The sequence below is a fragment of the Lepidochelys kempii genome, chromosome 9 (genome assembly GCF_965140285.1).
Source record: "Lepidochelys kempii isolate rLepKem1 chromosome 9, rLepKem1.hap1, whole genome shotgun sequence".
NCBI lineage: Eukaryota > Metazoa > Chordata > Testudines > Cheloniidae > Lepidochelys > Lepidochelys kempii.
The window spans coordinates 15,390,549-15,407,960 of record NC_136388.1 but is presented as its reverse complement, the minus strand read 5'-3'; the positions used below and the strand labels follow the sequence as shown (position 1 = coordinate 15,407,960).

Below are 17,412 nucleotides of genomic sequence, written 5' to 3'. Positions count from 1 at the left end.
TAGTTTGAACCTAAAATACAGCAGCAAAAAGAAGCTTCATAATGTGTGGCTATCCTGAGTTGGAAACTATAGTGTAGAGGGCTATAGAAATGCCTATAAATAAGTTTGCAATCATCTGTGATGAAAAGTTCATGAAATTAGAATTACTGCTGATTTTTTTGGGTCAATCTCAAAGCAAGGCTGACTGAGAGCATTCGAGGTCAGAACTGAATTATTTACACATCCCTAACCAGACTGGCTGTCCCTTGATACCTTTTATTTAAGGTTCCCTAAGTGCCTGATGCATTTAGCCAGTTGGAGCCTCTTTCTATGCATCTTTAAAATTCAGAAGGAGAGTGGCATTAGTGAAGGTCCCCTCCTGCAAACCTCAGGAAATCAGATAGGGGTTTGCTGTGCAAAGCTCCTTTGCTCTCCATTCCCAAGTTAGTTATTTAAAAACTAAGGAAATTCTCTCAGAAAACTTTGTTAAATTAAGTTGGAAAGCTAGGAAATGCAGAGTTTTCAAACAAGGCATCCAAACTACTGACTTTGCCCCTGTAGTGATGGTCTGAGAATCAAACTCATACTACCTTATCTATAACCATTGGCTTTTTACTTTTATCAGTGACCCTAAAAAACTAGAATGCTTTAATCTTAATAGCACAGTGCCTTTTGTCCTTTATCATCCGAGTAAACAGTAAAGAATCTTACAAAGAAATAGATAAAGATTAAACAAATCTAGTGAAATCTGTCAGTCCCCACCCTTTCATTAAAGACCTACAGAAGTACTCAACACCTTGCAGGTTTGAGCCCTGTGATTCTGTGTTGCAGCACAAAACATCTCCATATAGAAAATCCTACTCCTAGAGCATGGAAACATAGCATTTACATGGAAAGAACAAAGTCACATTTGGGACAGGAGGCATGTATGAATATGATAAACTATAGAACCAAGGTTCTGTGGTGCTCATTTTCAATACCTTATGCACAAAGAGTGGCCCAGGATAGATGGGGATGGCTGAGTTTTGTTCAGGCCCTAAGTGACATCCAATAATACAGGAAGGATTTGGATTCTGATGTGTGAAGAAAGGAATATGACAGGCTGGCATCTCCATGGGGCAAAATGTAAACTAGAACCAGACATCCTAACTACAAGTGCAACTGTAACACAACATTTCCTGCATTTCTAACCTTTTAATTGTAGTGGTATTGATGGGCAATAAGTATATTTTCAGACCACTGATGTGCATGCTACCTCAATTTCAGTGTTAAAGTTTTTCTTATGTGCATACTTTTACAGGCTTGCATTCAACATGGAAAGAAGAGCTCCAAGTTGTTCTTTATCTGTAGTATTTTCTTATTTTTGATTTACTTGAAAACAACTTGTTTTCTGCAATACTGGCAACAATTGAGATGTTTTACCAATAATCTTTACCAGAATGCAGAGACTCGACACAGAGCTGGGTGTAACTCCCCACAGTGGTTTGTTTATTAATCCTGATTACTCATGCTGTCACTGAGAAAACATGAGTAAAACTAACTTAAACTTGGGAAACTGAAACTTATCACTATATTAACAAATATTCTTTTGCTTAATAGAAAAGAGGCCAGGTCCTCAGCTGGTGTAAATAAGCATAGCTCCCCTGACTGCAGTAAATCTATACTGACTTACACCAGCTGGGAATCTGATCCAAGACTTGTAAACTTTTTTGATTAATGAGAAGCTGCCATGTCATTCCCTGATCAACTTTCAGAGCGATGATATTTTGGTTCTGGCAACACCAAAGATCACGGGTTATCACAAGTTAAAAAGAAATCAGTGTATTTCTCTTACCTACTGTCCTAATCATAGATCTGTGAACATTGTCAAGCACATTAATACCCAAAGTTCACTGAACTAACATGGCTCATTTCTTCTATTTAAATTCTCACAGCATATGTAATAACGTGGTTGGCAGTGTTAAAGCAAGACTAGTAGTTTGGGCATGCAACTCGGAGTCAGGGCTTCTGTTTCTTCCCCCACCTCCACCCCCCCCACCCCATTTCTATAATGGATGGCTTACCAAAGATCCCTATATGAGTCAAGGTCTGAAAGTTTTGGCCTTAACCTCCCTGTGCTTCAGTTTACCTACCTCAAAGGTTGTAAGAGACTCTCTGGGAACTGATCCTGTCTCTCTCTCTCTCTCTCACTGGCATAGTGTGCTAACTACAAAGCCACCTCCATGGTGGCAAACTTAACACATAACTACCAAAATACTTGCTTAAATAAGAAATATTGACCCTAATGTGAACTGTAACTTTTTGCGCATAAACCATATATTTTCAATTGAATGAGTGTGGTTTTATGTCTGTGAGGCTAGTAAGCCCAGTTCTGCACTCTTTCACAGCCCTAATGAAGTCTACACTCCCATTGTTTTCTGAGGGAGTTTTTTTTCCTGGTGAGTACTACAAAACTTGGCACCAGTTCAGGGAACAGTTATCAGGAAATTAGATGCTACCTGAGACTGTGGAATTCCCCATCCCAGTAGCTGAAGGAGCAACAGTTGAGTTAATCAAATACAAAGGTGAACACCGCCTCTGCTGGTGTAGATAGGGTAGCTCTAGGTCCTAGAGGCAGCATAGCGTAGTTGGAAGGAGCATTGGACTGGAACTGTGGAAATGTGGGTTCTGTTTGTGGCTCTGGCCTGCTAGGTGATCCTGGGCAAGTCACTTCACTTCTCTGTGGCTCAGTTTCCCCATCTGTAAAATGGAGAAAATGTTACTGCCCTTCTCTGTAAGGTTTCAGAGTAGCAGCCGTGTTAGTCTGTATTCGCAAAAAGAAAAGGAGTACGAGTGGCACCTTAGAGACTAACCAATTTATTTGAGCATAAGCTTTCGTGAGTTACAGCTCACTTCATCGGATGCATAAAAGTGGAAAATGCAGTGAGGATATTTTTGTACACACAGACCATGAAAAAATGGGTGTTTACCACTACAAAAGGTTTTCTCTCCCCCCACCCCACTCTCCTGCTGGTAATAGCTTATCTAAAGTGATCACTCTCCTTACAATGTGTATGATAATCAAGGTGGGCCATTTCCAGCACAAATCCAGGTATTCCCTCCCCCCACCCCTCTCCTGCTGTAAGGCTCTTTAATATTTACTGATGAAAAGTGCTATAAAAGAGTTAGGTATTTATTATGAAAGTTAGTGGATCTATGCTGGTTTATATCAGCTAAGGATCTGGCCCAAAGATTTTGCATTATAGTAACTGTTGCATTTACAAGCTCTTTTCCCTCTATCAGATGCTTATCTTCCTGCAGAGCAAAGGTCTCAAGGTTATTGAAACTTGATACGGACACTTTGGAGGGGGGTGATTAGCTTAAAATGTTACTAGTCTGAAAAGTGATTATAAAAATATATTTGCAGATCCTTTTAGCTAATAGGTCTCAATGATTTCTGTATCAAATGTACTTCATTTACACATAAAAAGTTCTTTCTAGTTCTGCAAACTCATGCTTGGGTGTTTGAATCAAGATGGATTCCATTCATCATCACCAATGATAAACTGACACCTGTGTAATCCCATTGTCTTCAGCTGATTGGCATTTAGTAAACAATATTTGGTGATGCATACCGAGGAAGAGAATCCAACAACGTTGGCTCTGCATGGCTAACAGATTTAAAAAAATCATTAAACATTTAGTTTTCTCACTAAAGTCAGCAGATACACAGGGGTACAAGTCTGACTAGCAAGAAGGTGCCATTTCCCCATTGTCTTTGTCTTGAGAACAGCCATACTAGGTCAGACCAAAGGTCCATCTAGTCCAGTATCCTGTCTTCCAACAGTGGCCAATGCCAGGTGGTTCCAGGGGAATGAACAGAACAGATAATCAAGTGATCCATCCCCTGTCACCCATTCCCAGAGTCTTAGGGTAGAATCACAGTAAAGTGACATTAAAAAGAAGTTTTGAATCAAAATGTTGGTGTTAAAGAAAAGACCAAAAGGAGAAGGGATGGGGGTAGGGCTGTGTATGTTACAAAGCCTAATGCAAACAAATGTTTTCTTTCATGTAGATTTAAATAGTCCCTAGGAGACCCAAACATACAAGAATTGTGCTAGCCCATGAGAACCAGAGAGTGACACTAGCCGAGTCTGATAGTTTCTTCTGACCTTAAAGTCTGTGAGTCTGAGTTATCTGAGGTGTGATATAGTGCATTAATCCACATCAGAGGGGTGTGAATTCTAGTGTGTACTAGCCCTTGAAACAGGACTACATTAACACACACACAAGGGAACTTTTTGTGCACACCAGCAGGGTCCATGCAGGACAGCTTGTGTGAAGCATGCTAGTGCACACTAGAATTCACATCCTGCTAGTGCAGACCAATGCATCATGTAGACAAGCCCTCTGTTAATCTTAATGAAGTTATTCCAGATCTGTACTACTATATCAGTAAGACTTGGCTCTGTATGCATTTTATTCCTTTTGTGGTTATTGTTGTTAACGTTAGATAACTAACTTAATTTTTTTTAAATATATTCTTCCCCACATCGGCTATTGGTTTCCTGCTTCGTGCATTTCATCCCTTCCCTTCGACAGTGCAACTAAACTGGTCACTTCACATTGTGGGTCCTGTCTCTGATCTTGCCTACTCTAGGTACATAGGGGATAAATCCACAGAAATATGTGGAACAATCCTGCTCTGCTTCTGTGACTATAGAAGCTGAGCTAGGCGACCCAGCGTGGGTATAGTGTGGTGTTGTGGATGTTGTGCCATTATGTAGATCTACTTCTCATTCTTCCTGAAAGGAGATCAGGAAAGTAAGCAAGCACATGTGGAAGCCTTCAAGACTTCAGCACGATCTAGGAGCATGACTTGCTCTTGTTCACACAAGATGACCAAACCATATTTTAAACCTGTTGGTACCATGATGTAATCAGATCCTGCAACACGGTATCTCTATAACATAGATGAGACATAAGAGTGCAGTGGGAGGTAGGAAGAAGCATATAATGAAGTCAGGTTTCAGAGTAACAGCCGTGTTAGTCTGTATTTGCAAAAAGAAAAGGAGTACTTGGGGCACCTTAGAGACTCATCAACTCCATGCAGATTTCTTCAGAAGACTTCAATGGCTTTCTGCAGAGATGAACTGACTGATTTTGACTGGCTGTAGCAGAAGTCTGGTTATTATTTCTGCTTAATAAACTCCATAATTAGTCTCTTCTCTGTGTAAAGCACATAATCATTCCAGACAGCAGATGCATAAGGAGGCAATGTCACTTTGGCTTGCAGTCAACAAACATTTGAAATACCCCAGCATTCATTCTTAGCTACTGTCTGATTTAACTCTAAAAATACAGCATCACATGTTGTACGTAGGACTGTCTTGCAGGCCAAACATCTATTACAGAGGACTGAACTGTCAAATTAGACTCTTGTGCTTGCAACCAACTCTAGGTTCCTCCTGCCTACAATACAAACCAAATTATTATCTTATAATATTTGTTATCCTCATAAGCAAGGGGAAAAACTCCATGGTAGTACAAATGTGTTTTCCTGTGTGTGTATAAAACCCTAGGAAAACACATTTGTACCCCTGCTATGGAGTTTTTTTCCCTGCTTATGTGGACAAAACAGGTTATAAAATGGATTATATAATATGAACATAGTTTACTGTAGACCAGGGCCAAAGGCTGTGATTCTGTAGCTTTGGGCTTGTTCCTACTGTGGCTTGATACACGTTTCAACCAGGCTCAAAAACGATTGTCAGCCATGGTTCTGTCCTTGATGACCTTTCTCCAGCATAGTGGTACTATTATGGACAGGGATATTTTTAAACAATCATGGTACCCTAGGCTGTCTTTACTTTGAGCTTTTTCTTAAGATGTCCCCCTATCTCACTATACCCATTGCAGCTCTCTCAGCAATAGCAATGATGACAGGGCTAGTATAGACAGCAGAGTGTCTTCGAAATGCAGCTCAGAGCAAGTCTCCATGACATGGGTGGTAAAAACACAATGGCCTCTAGCCCCTTCTCTGTAGTGAGAAACCTTTACTATTGGGCCAGTAAAAAGTAAAGAATAACAACACTTGGTTCTTCTTCATCCATCAGCCTCCAAGTGTTTCACAAAGGAGGGTAGATATCATCATTCTCATTCATTGTAATTTACAGACTGGCCCTTTTAGGGAGCTGCATTCCCCCAGAGGGGCTCTAGGGGGAATTCTGTCTCAGAAGCCACAATGGATATGCCTGCATAGCCAGAACAAACCTGTGGCAGCAAGTCTCAGAACCTGGGCCAGCAAACTCAGGCTTATGCTACAGTGCTATAAATAGATGTGTAAACATTCCAGTTTGGCCTGTGAAACCCATCCCCTCCCTGGCTTTGGAGCCCAAGCTGGACCCTCTACAGGGCTATATTTTAGTGCCATAACGTGAGCCTAGGGCTCCGGCTGGAGGTGCGGGCTCTGGGGTGAGGCTGGGGATGAGGGATTTGGGGTGTAGGACGGTGCTCCAGGCTGGGACCAAGGGGTTCAGAGTTTGGGAGGGGGCTCCAGACTGGGGCAGAGGGATGGGGTGCGGGAGAGGGATCAGGGCAGGGGTTTGGGGCATAGGAGGGGGTCAGGGGTGCAGGCTCCACGTGGCCTTTACCTGAAGCACCTCCTGGAAGCGGCGGCAAGTCCCCTCTCTGGCTTCTATGCGGAGGAGCAGCCAGGCGGCTCTGCGCACTGCCCTGTCCACAGGCTCCTCCCCTGCATTAGCTGCAGTTCCCAGCCAATGGGAGCTTTGGGGTGGCGCTTGGGGCGGGGGCAGCGCCCCTAAGCATAGGAGCCGGAGGAGGGATATGCTGCTGCTTCTGGGAGCCTCGGTATACACGTGCAGAGAGGCCTCCGACCCTGCTCCCTGGCAGGAGCTCGAGGGCCGGTTTAAACTGGCTGGAGGGCTGGATATGGACCCCAGGCTGTAGTTTGCCCACCCCTGGTGTAGCAATGAACCCAGTATCTCCTCCCAGTACACTAGGGGAGTACAGTTAGGGTACCACATCCCTCTCCTACTCATCTGGGATGATTTGCAAACATGAGGAAGAAGCATTTCTTAGAGCACAGAGATTGCTGTTGTGCCCTCCACCCACTTAGGCATCATTGTTAGAGACAGACACAGCAGACCATTAAAGCTAGATTCTGCAAATGAAACCATCAAGATATATCTTTGCCCCTACATAGCCCCATTGTTTATTAGCTAGAGCACTGGACTGCGATTGAGGAAACTTGGGTTCTAGTCCTTGCTCTGCTTCTGGGTGACCTTGGGCAAGTCACTTCCTCTTTCTGTGCCTTAGTTTCCCCATCTGTACAATAGAGGTAATAATCCTGACCTCTGATCCACTGATGAAAAGTGCTATCTAAGAGCTAGGTATTATTATTCATTTGGAGGATCTAGCCCTAAATTTGCTCATTCCTGTTTTGGTCCTGGGAAATAGCCTTCCCTCGGCAATAAAGAAATGCAGGGATGCCTGCAGCAAACAAAAGGTGAGACTCGAACACATGCACCTCCCCCATCAATTGGTCTTCAAGGTCAGAATCCAAACCCACCGCAACTAGCTCTCCTGAAAAAGAATCTTGTGGTATGCAAAACACAGCAGGTGTGTCCAGTTGTGAGTGGGAGAGGAGAGGGCTGTGGGTCTCTCACAGCACAAAGACAGTGGATTAGCATGGATTCCAGTGAAGCATTTGCGAGTCAGGAAGTAGACTGAGCTGACCTGCATATAAATAATTCAGTTCCTGTAAGCACACTTTCATTTTTGTACTATTGTCTTTTTAAAAACATCTTTTCTTCATTCACCGCAAAAACACCCAATTGGGAGCTTTAATTCATCACTTGCTTTCCAGTGTGCCCTCTGCTGGCAATTCATTGAACTTTTTTTTTTAATTAAAAGCCTGGGATCACCTATTGCAACAGAACTACAGATTTAAGAGTAAAATACCTTTTTTCCTGTCCAATAAACTCTGAATTCCACACCTAAACTGCACTAAGTATCATGCAGAAGTCATGATACCTTCAAATGTCTCAACACAATGGAAGCATTGTAGTTGGGTCATTCTAGACTTAAAATGTCCCAGGTTTGATACAATTTCAAAATGAGCTACACAAGGATGTCAACTTCTGCAGAATAAAGTAGCTCATCAGGAGTTAGGGTGGAGATTTTTTTAGACTAGTTTACCTAAAGCAGAATGTTGGAATTACTTTTGCATTTGGCATGACACTTGTGACTAAAAGATGTTAATGATCCTACTGCCATCACTATTTAAACAATATTAATGAAAAGAAACAAATGCAATGGGACTTGTGCCAGAGCAACGATGAGATTTTAAACCATCATATATTTGTGCCAGAGAGTTGTGTGAAAGTTTGCGGGGGTATCATGCTGTTTTATAGGCAAAGCTCAGTTTTCAGAGTTATTTCCTCTGGACACATGTGCTGTTATAGCTGGGATTGTAGATGTATTGTGGCTTTCCCTGCAGAGCACAGAGCTGGCTTTGCACTCTCTCCACAAGAATCTCTGCCATGAGGGTGTTTCCTGGCAGGGGAAATGGGGCTGGTCTATATTGGGCTACAACAGTCTGCTGCCATGGGCATTTCTCAGGTGCTCAATGGCAGCTGTGACCACTCTTATCATGCTGTGTATAAGTCCTGCTGTCAGCCTGTCTTCCTCCTGTCTGGATCCACCTGGTGTATCTTGTCTTACACTTCAACTGCAAGCTCTTTGGGGGAAGGACCATCTTTTCGTTTCATATAGCACCTAATCCAATAGGGCCCTGAGTGGGCCTCTAAGGGCTACCACAATATAAATAAGGCCCATAGGGGCCTGAATGATCTGTGGCAGTTCCAACATACAGGAGCTGGTTCAGTCAGCCCTCTACTTCCTCCCTTAGTCCCTGATTTGGGTTCTGCACTAATGGAGGGATGAATAGCAACCATAGTTGTCACTGTTCCCTCCACAAAAGTTCCACATGGCAGCCCAGAAATAATGGGAGTGGCCAACGTGGAGGATTTGGAGCTGCTGTGACATGTTCCCCCTCTGACATGGCTCAAATATTGAGAGTGCTTTTAAGGGCTGACAGTGGCTGCTCACAGTCATTACACAGTGCACTCTCCTTGCTCAATGAGAGCCCCAGGACCCAGACATGGGCTTGGAGCAAGCGGAAGCACTGAAATGCATCAGCTATGGCAGTATTGATGGGCCTGCTGAGAGCATAAAAGCAAGTCCTCTTACCCACATGGCCAAGATCCACAGAATTTGGATCAGTGTTCTATAGATCCCCGGGGCAATGTAGACATAGCCTAAGTCAGACTTTTCAAGCCATATTTGGTTCCTGCTGCTTTAAAATGTTGTGGATTTATTTTTATTTCTAGTCTTCTCCCTGTACCCTTTCTTCTTTATAAATCCCACAAGAATGGAGTTCTGTGGCAGGACGGCCTAGGTGGAAGCAGTGACAAAATAGCACAGCAGGACACTTTCAAAGTAATGCCATCAACACCATTAAAAAAAAATCAGAGTAAAAGGAAAAGAGAGGACAGGAGTTCAGAAATTAAACAAGAAGTGGAAGGTAAAAAGAATGTGGATGGAGAAGGATCTAAAAGTTCAACCATCTAGAAGCCAGCTCAGTAAATAATAATAATTATACATATAAAATACTTGCCATAAAGAAAATCCCTGTACGTTAGTGAAAAAAATCTCTTTGAGTGAAGAACACAGCAGATGTCTATCTTGAGGCAGCATGACAACAATGGTGCAGGGGTCAACTATTGCTCATCCAGAACAGATGAAATTGATATTTATCATTTGATAGAACAGAAATCAAGGAAGACAAGGTCATTGTAGCAGAACATTTTCACAGGATCAAGGTTTCCTGCTTTGAAAACAAATATTCTGGCTGTGACTCAGCATTTCTGAAGCAACCTTGTGGCCTCCGAAATAGTCTCATTCCATTGACTTCTTCTAAGTGAAAACATGACACAAATTCAAGGCAGCATGTCACACCTCTGAAAAACAACATTTTTTCACCCTCAGGGCACGGGTGAGGGAAAACTCCCTAAACACACAGGACCAATCGTCAAAGGTCTTTTAGGCGTTGTACTGCTGAGCATTTCAACACCTAACCCTTAGGTGTCCTACTGCCTAGTTAGGGTGGCCACTCATACATCCTCAGAATACCAGACATTCCAGTACTTCTGGGAATGGTGTGGGCCCACCTTTGCTGGCATGACCTCCCATACCTATGAGGGCATGCCAACTGGGGTGAGCAGTGTGCTTTTCAAAATGGCATCCCCCTATCTGTGATACCAGTCAGAAACCACATCCAGTTTTGTCTCCATACTGGATAGGGGACAAACCATTTAAAAACTGGAATGTGGTTTAAAACCAGACAAATGGCCTGCCTGCACTTAGTGAATCCTCAGTCTTGAGCATGGCACCCAGGTTCCCCATACAATACACAGGGAGAATTAGATGCCGAAGAAAAAGCTGAGCTGTGAAAGCTGCCTAGCAGTGAAATTCTGGGAAGGGAGCAGGGAGAAGAGAGAGGCCTAAGCAGTTCTCTTGATGCACCTGGCTGATGTCACCCATCTCTTGTCCTCCCTCCACTCAGGATCCTCAGGTGTGAAACCCTATTCTGGAATTAAGCTGTTGACCTGGTTTAGGTACTTAGGTAGCCCATGGCTGATACCTCTTTCATGCTTACTCTTCATTTCCCCATGCACTTAGCTGTCTCCTGTGCAGGCACTGCACTGTCCTCCCCGCACATTCAATCCTTCAGCTGCAGGGAGTGATGGGTAACAGGCGTTAAGAATGCTCAGAGCATGCCTACAAGATCTGGCCTTGCTGGGGAGATAGATGTTCCCCTGCCTAGTTTGAGAATCCTGCATTGGTGCCCCCAGGGCTTCAGCTTGAGGTAGGGCTCCGAGTAGCTTGGTAGTTGTAGGGCGGTATCAACGCTTAAAAAGTTTTGTGAATACTGACCAGCAAAAACTTATGTGCCTAGGGGACTTAGGTGTTTACAGGGTTAGGTGGCAGCTCTGCAGTGTTTTTTGAAAATGAGTGGTGTCTAGAAGACTTAGACACCTTCTAAATACAGTACCTTAGGGCTCTGGATCACACTATATTGTCCTCTGTCACTAGGAGTTGTTTTTGCATACACAATATGGTCATGAAAAAAGATGCACAACAAATACATTTTGATCTATTTATTGATTGTTTGTGTATCACACTTGCATCACACCTGCAAATTAAATTTTATGACCTCTTTTCCCCGGCAGTGGGAAAGAAGCAGAAACTGGTCATGCATAAGATATTACATGCACCCACACCAAGTATGTTGTTCTTTTGGTTTTGAACATCTTCACAAATACAAGAATGCAAACCCAACTGGGCTTTAACTATATTTTGTTACTTGCGCAGTTTAGCAGCTTAAAAGGATTTTAACCAAGTTAACCCACTATTTTCTCATTAGCTTTTTTTTTTTTAAGCGATGCAAGTCAGACAATCTTGGTGACCTTTTTAGTAAAAGATGGGTGGGGATACAAAAAAGGTCCAAACACTAATTTGGAAAACAAAGTCTAGGACAATATTTGGGAATTCAGGAATAGTCAGTACTCCCCCTCTGGAAATCGGGGCCCTTTCACATGTTTGTACTTGGACACCCAAAATCACTCGTCAATAGCCCGCTCCCTGCCCAGGCTCAGCTTCTGGGGACAGGAGCTGACTCTGAGCATGGCGGGGGGCTCCGGCGCACTTGGCTGCTGCCCCCAGAAGCTTAGCTTGGGCAGGGGGCAGCCTGCTGCTGCCGCAGCCAGGCGCTGTCCCAGTCAGCCGCTGTGCTGCACCGGGCACAGTCCCTGGCAGCGTGGCTGGAAGAGGAGAAGCTCTGGTCCCGCCCCTTCCTCTCTCCATCCCAGGCTGGCTGCTGGGGGCACTTGACCCTACTGGAGGGTCACTTGACCCTTTGTGCCCCTCCCACGCATCACCCTTGCCTGGTTAGTGAAAGCAGGACCTAACTACTAATGGTTCTATTAGGTTAATTTCTCTTTGGTTTCCCAGTGAACAGTTAAGTCCTAGACTGGTGCTTTCATGGTCACCAGAAACACTCTCCTCTCACTATGGATGAGGAGATCTAATTTGTATAGGGGAAAAAACTACCTACAAAAAGTAGTTAATAGTATTGGTCTATTTTACCAAAAATTCAGCAGGTTACTTAGCATGACTTCTAAAAGAAGTTTAAAATGTTTTTAGATAAATATAAACATTTGAAATATATAGGATTAAGTCCAATATCTGTACAAGGTAACAATGTGCTAAAAGCCCCAACTCTCACTGAAATGAATAAGGGTTGAAGAAGCTCAATACCTCCCAGGATTTAGGCCTGTCCAAATGCAGCTCTTCAAAAAATGTGGAGTCACTAGAGTAAATCAATGTACTGTAACACGGATTTTCCTTAATCTCTTCCAGACAAGAATCAGATTTGCCTCACAGTACATATTGGGCCAAGTTGGATTCTCAGCTGAGTTAGACTGGTGTCAGTGCAGTTACTCCAGTTTAACTCAGAAGAGAATATAACCTGTAAACTTCGATCATGGGAAAAACTAGAGCAAGGAGGCAAGAAGTAGAAATACAGAGGAGAACAAGCCTATGGCTTACATCAGGCTGATGTGGAATTTCTGGTAAGTGTCTTGTGCTGCTATACTCAACTAAACTGTTTCAGAGCCGGAATCCTGATTTCTTGTAACCCGTTAGAGGACACATTACGCAGCTTTACAACTCAGTACCATATACTTGTTACTTAGCTGCAAGGTAAAACTTGTTCAGATACTTTGATATAACAAGTTGCTGCTGTTGCTTCACCTTCATATAGTGCAGCCATTGTGGATTTCACATCAAGATGGCGATGACAATGAATAAATTCAATCCAGTTATCTACTTGCTACCATCTTCTGTGCCAAAAATTTAATATGCTTCAGTGCATGAAGGAACTTTACAACCAGCTCCATGACTATATATTCTAGCTGTGCTATCCATGTCACTACAGTTAAAATAGATCAGTAGTTCCATTATAACTTCATATTAGGGATTTATAACTGCCATAAATATATGCAGGGCTAAAACTTTTGCATACAAGTCTTGGGGCCAATTTTCTTATTATAGAACACAACCCCAAATTTACAGGGCTATTAACCACTTGGATGCTATTTTGTAGTACTATAGCAACTTTAGTTTTCTAAAATGCATTTTATAAGCCTGTAGCTGAGTGTACCTTAAGCTATTTTGGTACTGAGATTTATTTTTTGAAGTACAAGGTCTGATCCAGAGCCCAATGAAGTCAATGGCAAGACTGCCATTGATTTCAGTAGAGTTTGAATCAGGCCCATCGCCATAAAGGCCCTGAAATAGAGCTAAATGAAATCAATGGAAATGTTTTCATTGACTTCAGTGGAGTTTGGTGTAGTCCCTATGTTAAGATTTGCAAGCTAGCTTTCAAGTGTACACAGTAGCATTGAAACTAAAACCCTGGATCCATTACACTCCTGAGGGGGGGAGCTTTGAAATCAAGATCTGAGTCTGAACCTTCCTACATTTTGGGATATTTGGATACACTAGCCAAATTTTGCTCCAATTTACATATATGCAAATCTGAAGTATCACCACTGAAGGCAATTAATCAAAACCAATGTAACTGAGAGAAGAATCTGTGTCAGTGGTTTTACTTGGCCAGTTACTGAAATTGGCTTGGGCTGTGCACTCTGTGTGAACCTACAGCCAGAGATCAGTTTCAAGCTCTCATGGTTCAGCATGGACTGGGGCCCTCTCTTGTTAACCTTTCGTAATACACACAATTATAGCAACATCCTGTTGTTTCTTGCTGTGAACCCATATGAGACAACCAGGTCATTCTGCCATTAGCTCCCAGTCTATATGTGCATATACTAATGAAAATGGACCTCTAAATATCCATTTTAAAAATGTGGAAGTCAATCTGGTCCATCAAGTACATGTGTTTAGAACCTTCCCACAGAAATCAAGTACAAAAAAGGCTCTATTTTAAAATGTTCCATAATAAATTGACAAAAGCCAGGAAGGTGTTTACTTTAGTGCTGTAAATTTGCAGAGCACTGTAAAGCTGAGCCAGAGAAATAAGTTGTCTTTATCAGAGGGCATGTACTCCAATGGCCCAAGCTGGCATAGTACAGAACAATACAATACAGAGACTGAAGAATGGGAAAGTTTAACAGAGTCCCTTGTGGTATCACAGTGCCTCATTAACATTTACAAATGTATCTTCAACACCCTTGTGAAGTACAGAAATATGACTCCCTCTCTTACAGAAGAAAGAACTGAGGCACAAAAATGAAGCAAGTTGCTCAGTCACACACACAGTGGCAGAGCTCAGAACTACTGAAATCAGCTATCCCAAGTTAAAGCATTAGACTTAGATCGCAAGACAATTGCTCTTTCTGTTTTAGCTTAGAAGCTCCTGGCTTTTGTCAGTTTGTCACAGCTTACATTCAATAACAACAACAAAAACAACAAACATTATGCAAAATACACACTGTTGTAAGTAGTTTCCATGTCCTTGTCTTAACTTCAGTTGTGGTTGTCTGGCTATTTTAGAGAGGAGCTCAAGTTGCAGAACCTGATTCCCCAGTAGCATAGGCTATTCATATCTGGGATTTTGGTTCCATCCATGAGAGCGAGAAGATCCAGCTGCATAGTTCAGTCTGAATCTGGACTTTTAGGGTAAAGCTCATCTCTAGTGATTTTGCTTGCTACACAGGGGAAACTTCCTCCAAAAAGCATGGAGGACAATGAACGGAAGTTACAAGCACAGAAGAGACTCAGTGAAGAACAACTGTAAATGTTCAATACAAACATCAGTGCAAACCACATAGAGGGCTTTTTTATTTGTTAGTATTTTCATATTTTCTCTGAAGTGGCCATAAAGCTGAAATTTTAAAGGCAGGCATAGTCACAACCTTTGGCCAAAAATTCCATCAACTTTAAAGATGTAAATTCACAAATGGAATCTGCATTTGGTGGAGTTTCCATTGGTCCATAAAAGCTTGCACACCGCTTTGTCTGTGTGTAGGATCAATGTCTGTTAAAGTCAACAGAAAGGACCTACACGGGCTTCATTCTTTTTTACAATTTTTTTTAGCACTGTGCTTGTTTCAAAAAAGGACCAGATTCCAAAGTTGTTACATTTTGGGGGTAAAAAGCTTGCTTAGCATGCTTTAAAATGCCTTAAAGTTGGAACTGTTTTTAAAAAAAAGCTATAAATCTGTGTGCCTAAAGGCCAGCACCTAAATCCATATTTAAGCACCTAAATAAGTGGCCTGATTTTCAAAATTGATGAGCACCACAGCTTCCCTTGACTTCAGTGGGCTTTGTAAATGCTCAGCGCCTCTAAAAATCAGGCTACCCTTATTTAAGTGCCTAAAACCGAACACCTGTTAACTGAAAATTGTGGCCTTGGTGCCTAATGTTATGCACCCAAACTTGAAATTTTGACTAATAAGAATAAGTTTGAGGAACACTGATTTTCTTGTTGAGAACTGCTCAGTGTTCATTCACCATGGTTGCAATTGATGTCGCATCTGAATCTACAATGGATTAGTTTTTAATGGCGCGACAAGGTTGGATGAGACCGACTTCTCTTAAACCGAACACCTGTTAACTGAAAATTGTGGCCTTGGTGCCTAATGTTATGCACCCAAACTTGAAATTTTGACTAATAAGAATAAGTTTGAGGAACACTGATTTTCTTGTTGAGAACTGCTCAGTGTTCATTCACCATGGTTGCAATTGATGTCGCATCTGAATCTACAATGGATTAGTTTTTAATGGCGCGACAAGGTTGGATGAGACCAACTTCTCTTGGTGAGAGAGACAAGTTTTTGAATCACACAGAGCTGCTCTTCAGGTCTGGGAAAGGTACTCCGAGCGTCAAAAATTTAAATTCATTACTCAGCTAGACACTAAAAACCATGGACTGAACAGAGACACTGGATTTGTGGCTTATTACAACAATCTGTAACCCACTAACCTCCTCTTTTTGTCCTGTGACTGCAGAGATGTTAACGGGCCACTCTACCTTGAATGGTCCCTTAGCAAATATGCTAACTATTTATGAAAAACCATTTGTTCCACCTTGCATTTTGCTATGACCCTGGGAGTACCTTTCCCACCAGAGCTGAAGAAGAGCTCTGTGTGGCTCAATAACTTATCTCCCTCACCAACAGAAGTTGGTCCAATGAAAGACATTATCTCACCCACCTTGTCTCTCTAATATCCGGGGACTGCCCTGGCTACAACTACACTGCACACCACAGTGTTTAATAAATATTTAGCAAATTGCTATGCTGGACAAGGCTAATCAACTACTAACCAAGTAGTTAGTGACACACTACTTCTTGCAACAGAAGCTCTGTAACATAATCTTGAACAAATGAACTTAGATAGCCTAAAAGTGCACAACTTTTTTCTTTTTGAAATAGTGAGCTTTAAATTGACTGTTCTGTGCCTTCTAGAGAGGACTCACTTTCTTCACAGGTTTTCAGCAAGCCACTTTATGTAGCTGTCTCTGGTCCGATGTCCTGAAGAGAAATTGGTAGGCCAAATAGTAAAGATCATGCAGCCATGAAAGCAGTCATCAAAGTGATCAAGTGTGACCTCCACACCTGCACTCTCCAACCGTTTGGCATACATTATTCCATCATCTCTCAGGACATCATTCTCGCAAGTCAGGATGTAGGTCTTTGGCTGAAGCTGGAAAATTTCTTTTTCTGCTAGCAATGGAGCTGCACGTATGTCAAGTAGTGCAGGTATTTCCTGGATGATTTCGGCCTTCCCTGTGGGTTGTATCACAGGTTTGTAATTCTTTTTGAATGTTGAAGGCAGGAGAGAAGTCCAGTTCAGACGTCCCCTGAAAGAAACAGCCTGGCTTATGTCGAGGGAAGTATGGTTGTTGATCAGCATCGAGGGGGCAAAGTCGTAGTTACCATTGAAATAGTCTATCCAAAACTTCACCATGATGAAGCGAGGAAGAACAGGCATGTCAGTGTTCTGCTGGTATGAAGGGGTGTTAAAGTCCAATGCCTGAAGGACTGGATAGATTAAAGCCTGCAGCTTCAGTTTGTTGGTAACACTGTCATCTAGACTAAGCTGTAGGAAAAACACAGGACAGAATCCAGATTGTAAAAAAGCGGTCACTGCTTATGCTGTATCTGATCCTACATCACTGGTTCCACTGAAAGGAGTTACAATTCATTCCCCCAAGAGGAGAGAAACCACCATTTGGTGTTTTATGGACAAATGCTCTGCTGGTGTAACTCCGCTGCAGAGAATTTTGCTCTTAGTCTGGAATCTTAACAGTTTAGATCTGATTCTGTTCTCACCTGCACTGCT

The 17,412-nt window shown here is 42.4% G+C and overlaps 1 protein-coding gene across 1 annotated transcript in view; it reads right to left on the bottom strand.

The window, feature by feature from the left end:
• Nucleotides 1-11,186: 11,186 nt before the first annotated feature.
• NCEH1 (neutral cholesterol ester hydrolase 1) overlaps nucleotides 11,187-17,412 on the bottom strand; it is a 28,234-nt gene continuing 22,008 nt past the window's right edge. Inside the window, exon 5 of the mRNA XM_073359369.2 lies at nucleotides 11,187-17,169. Within this exon, the coding sequence (XP_073215470.1) occupies nucleotides 16,552-17,169 (618 nt within the window). The 3' untranslated portion in view covers nucleotides 11,187-16,551. The remainder of the gene's footprint in view (nucleotides 17,170-17,412) is intronic.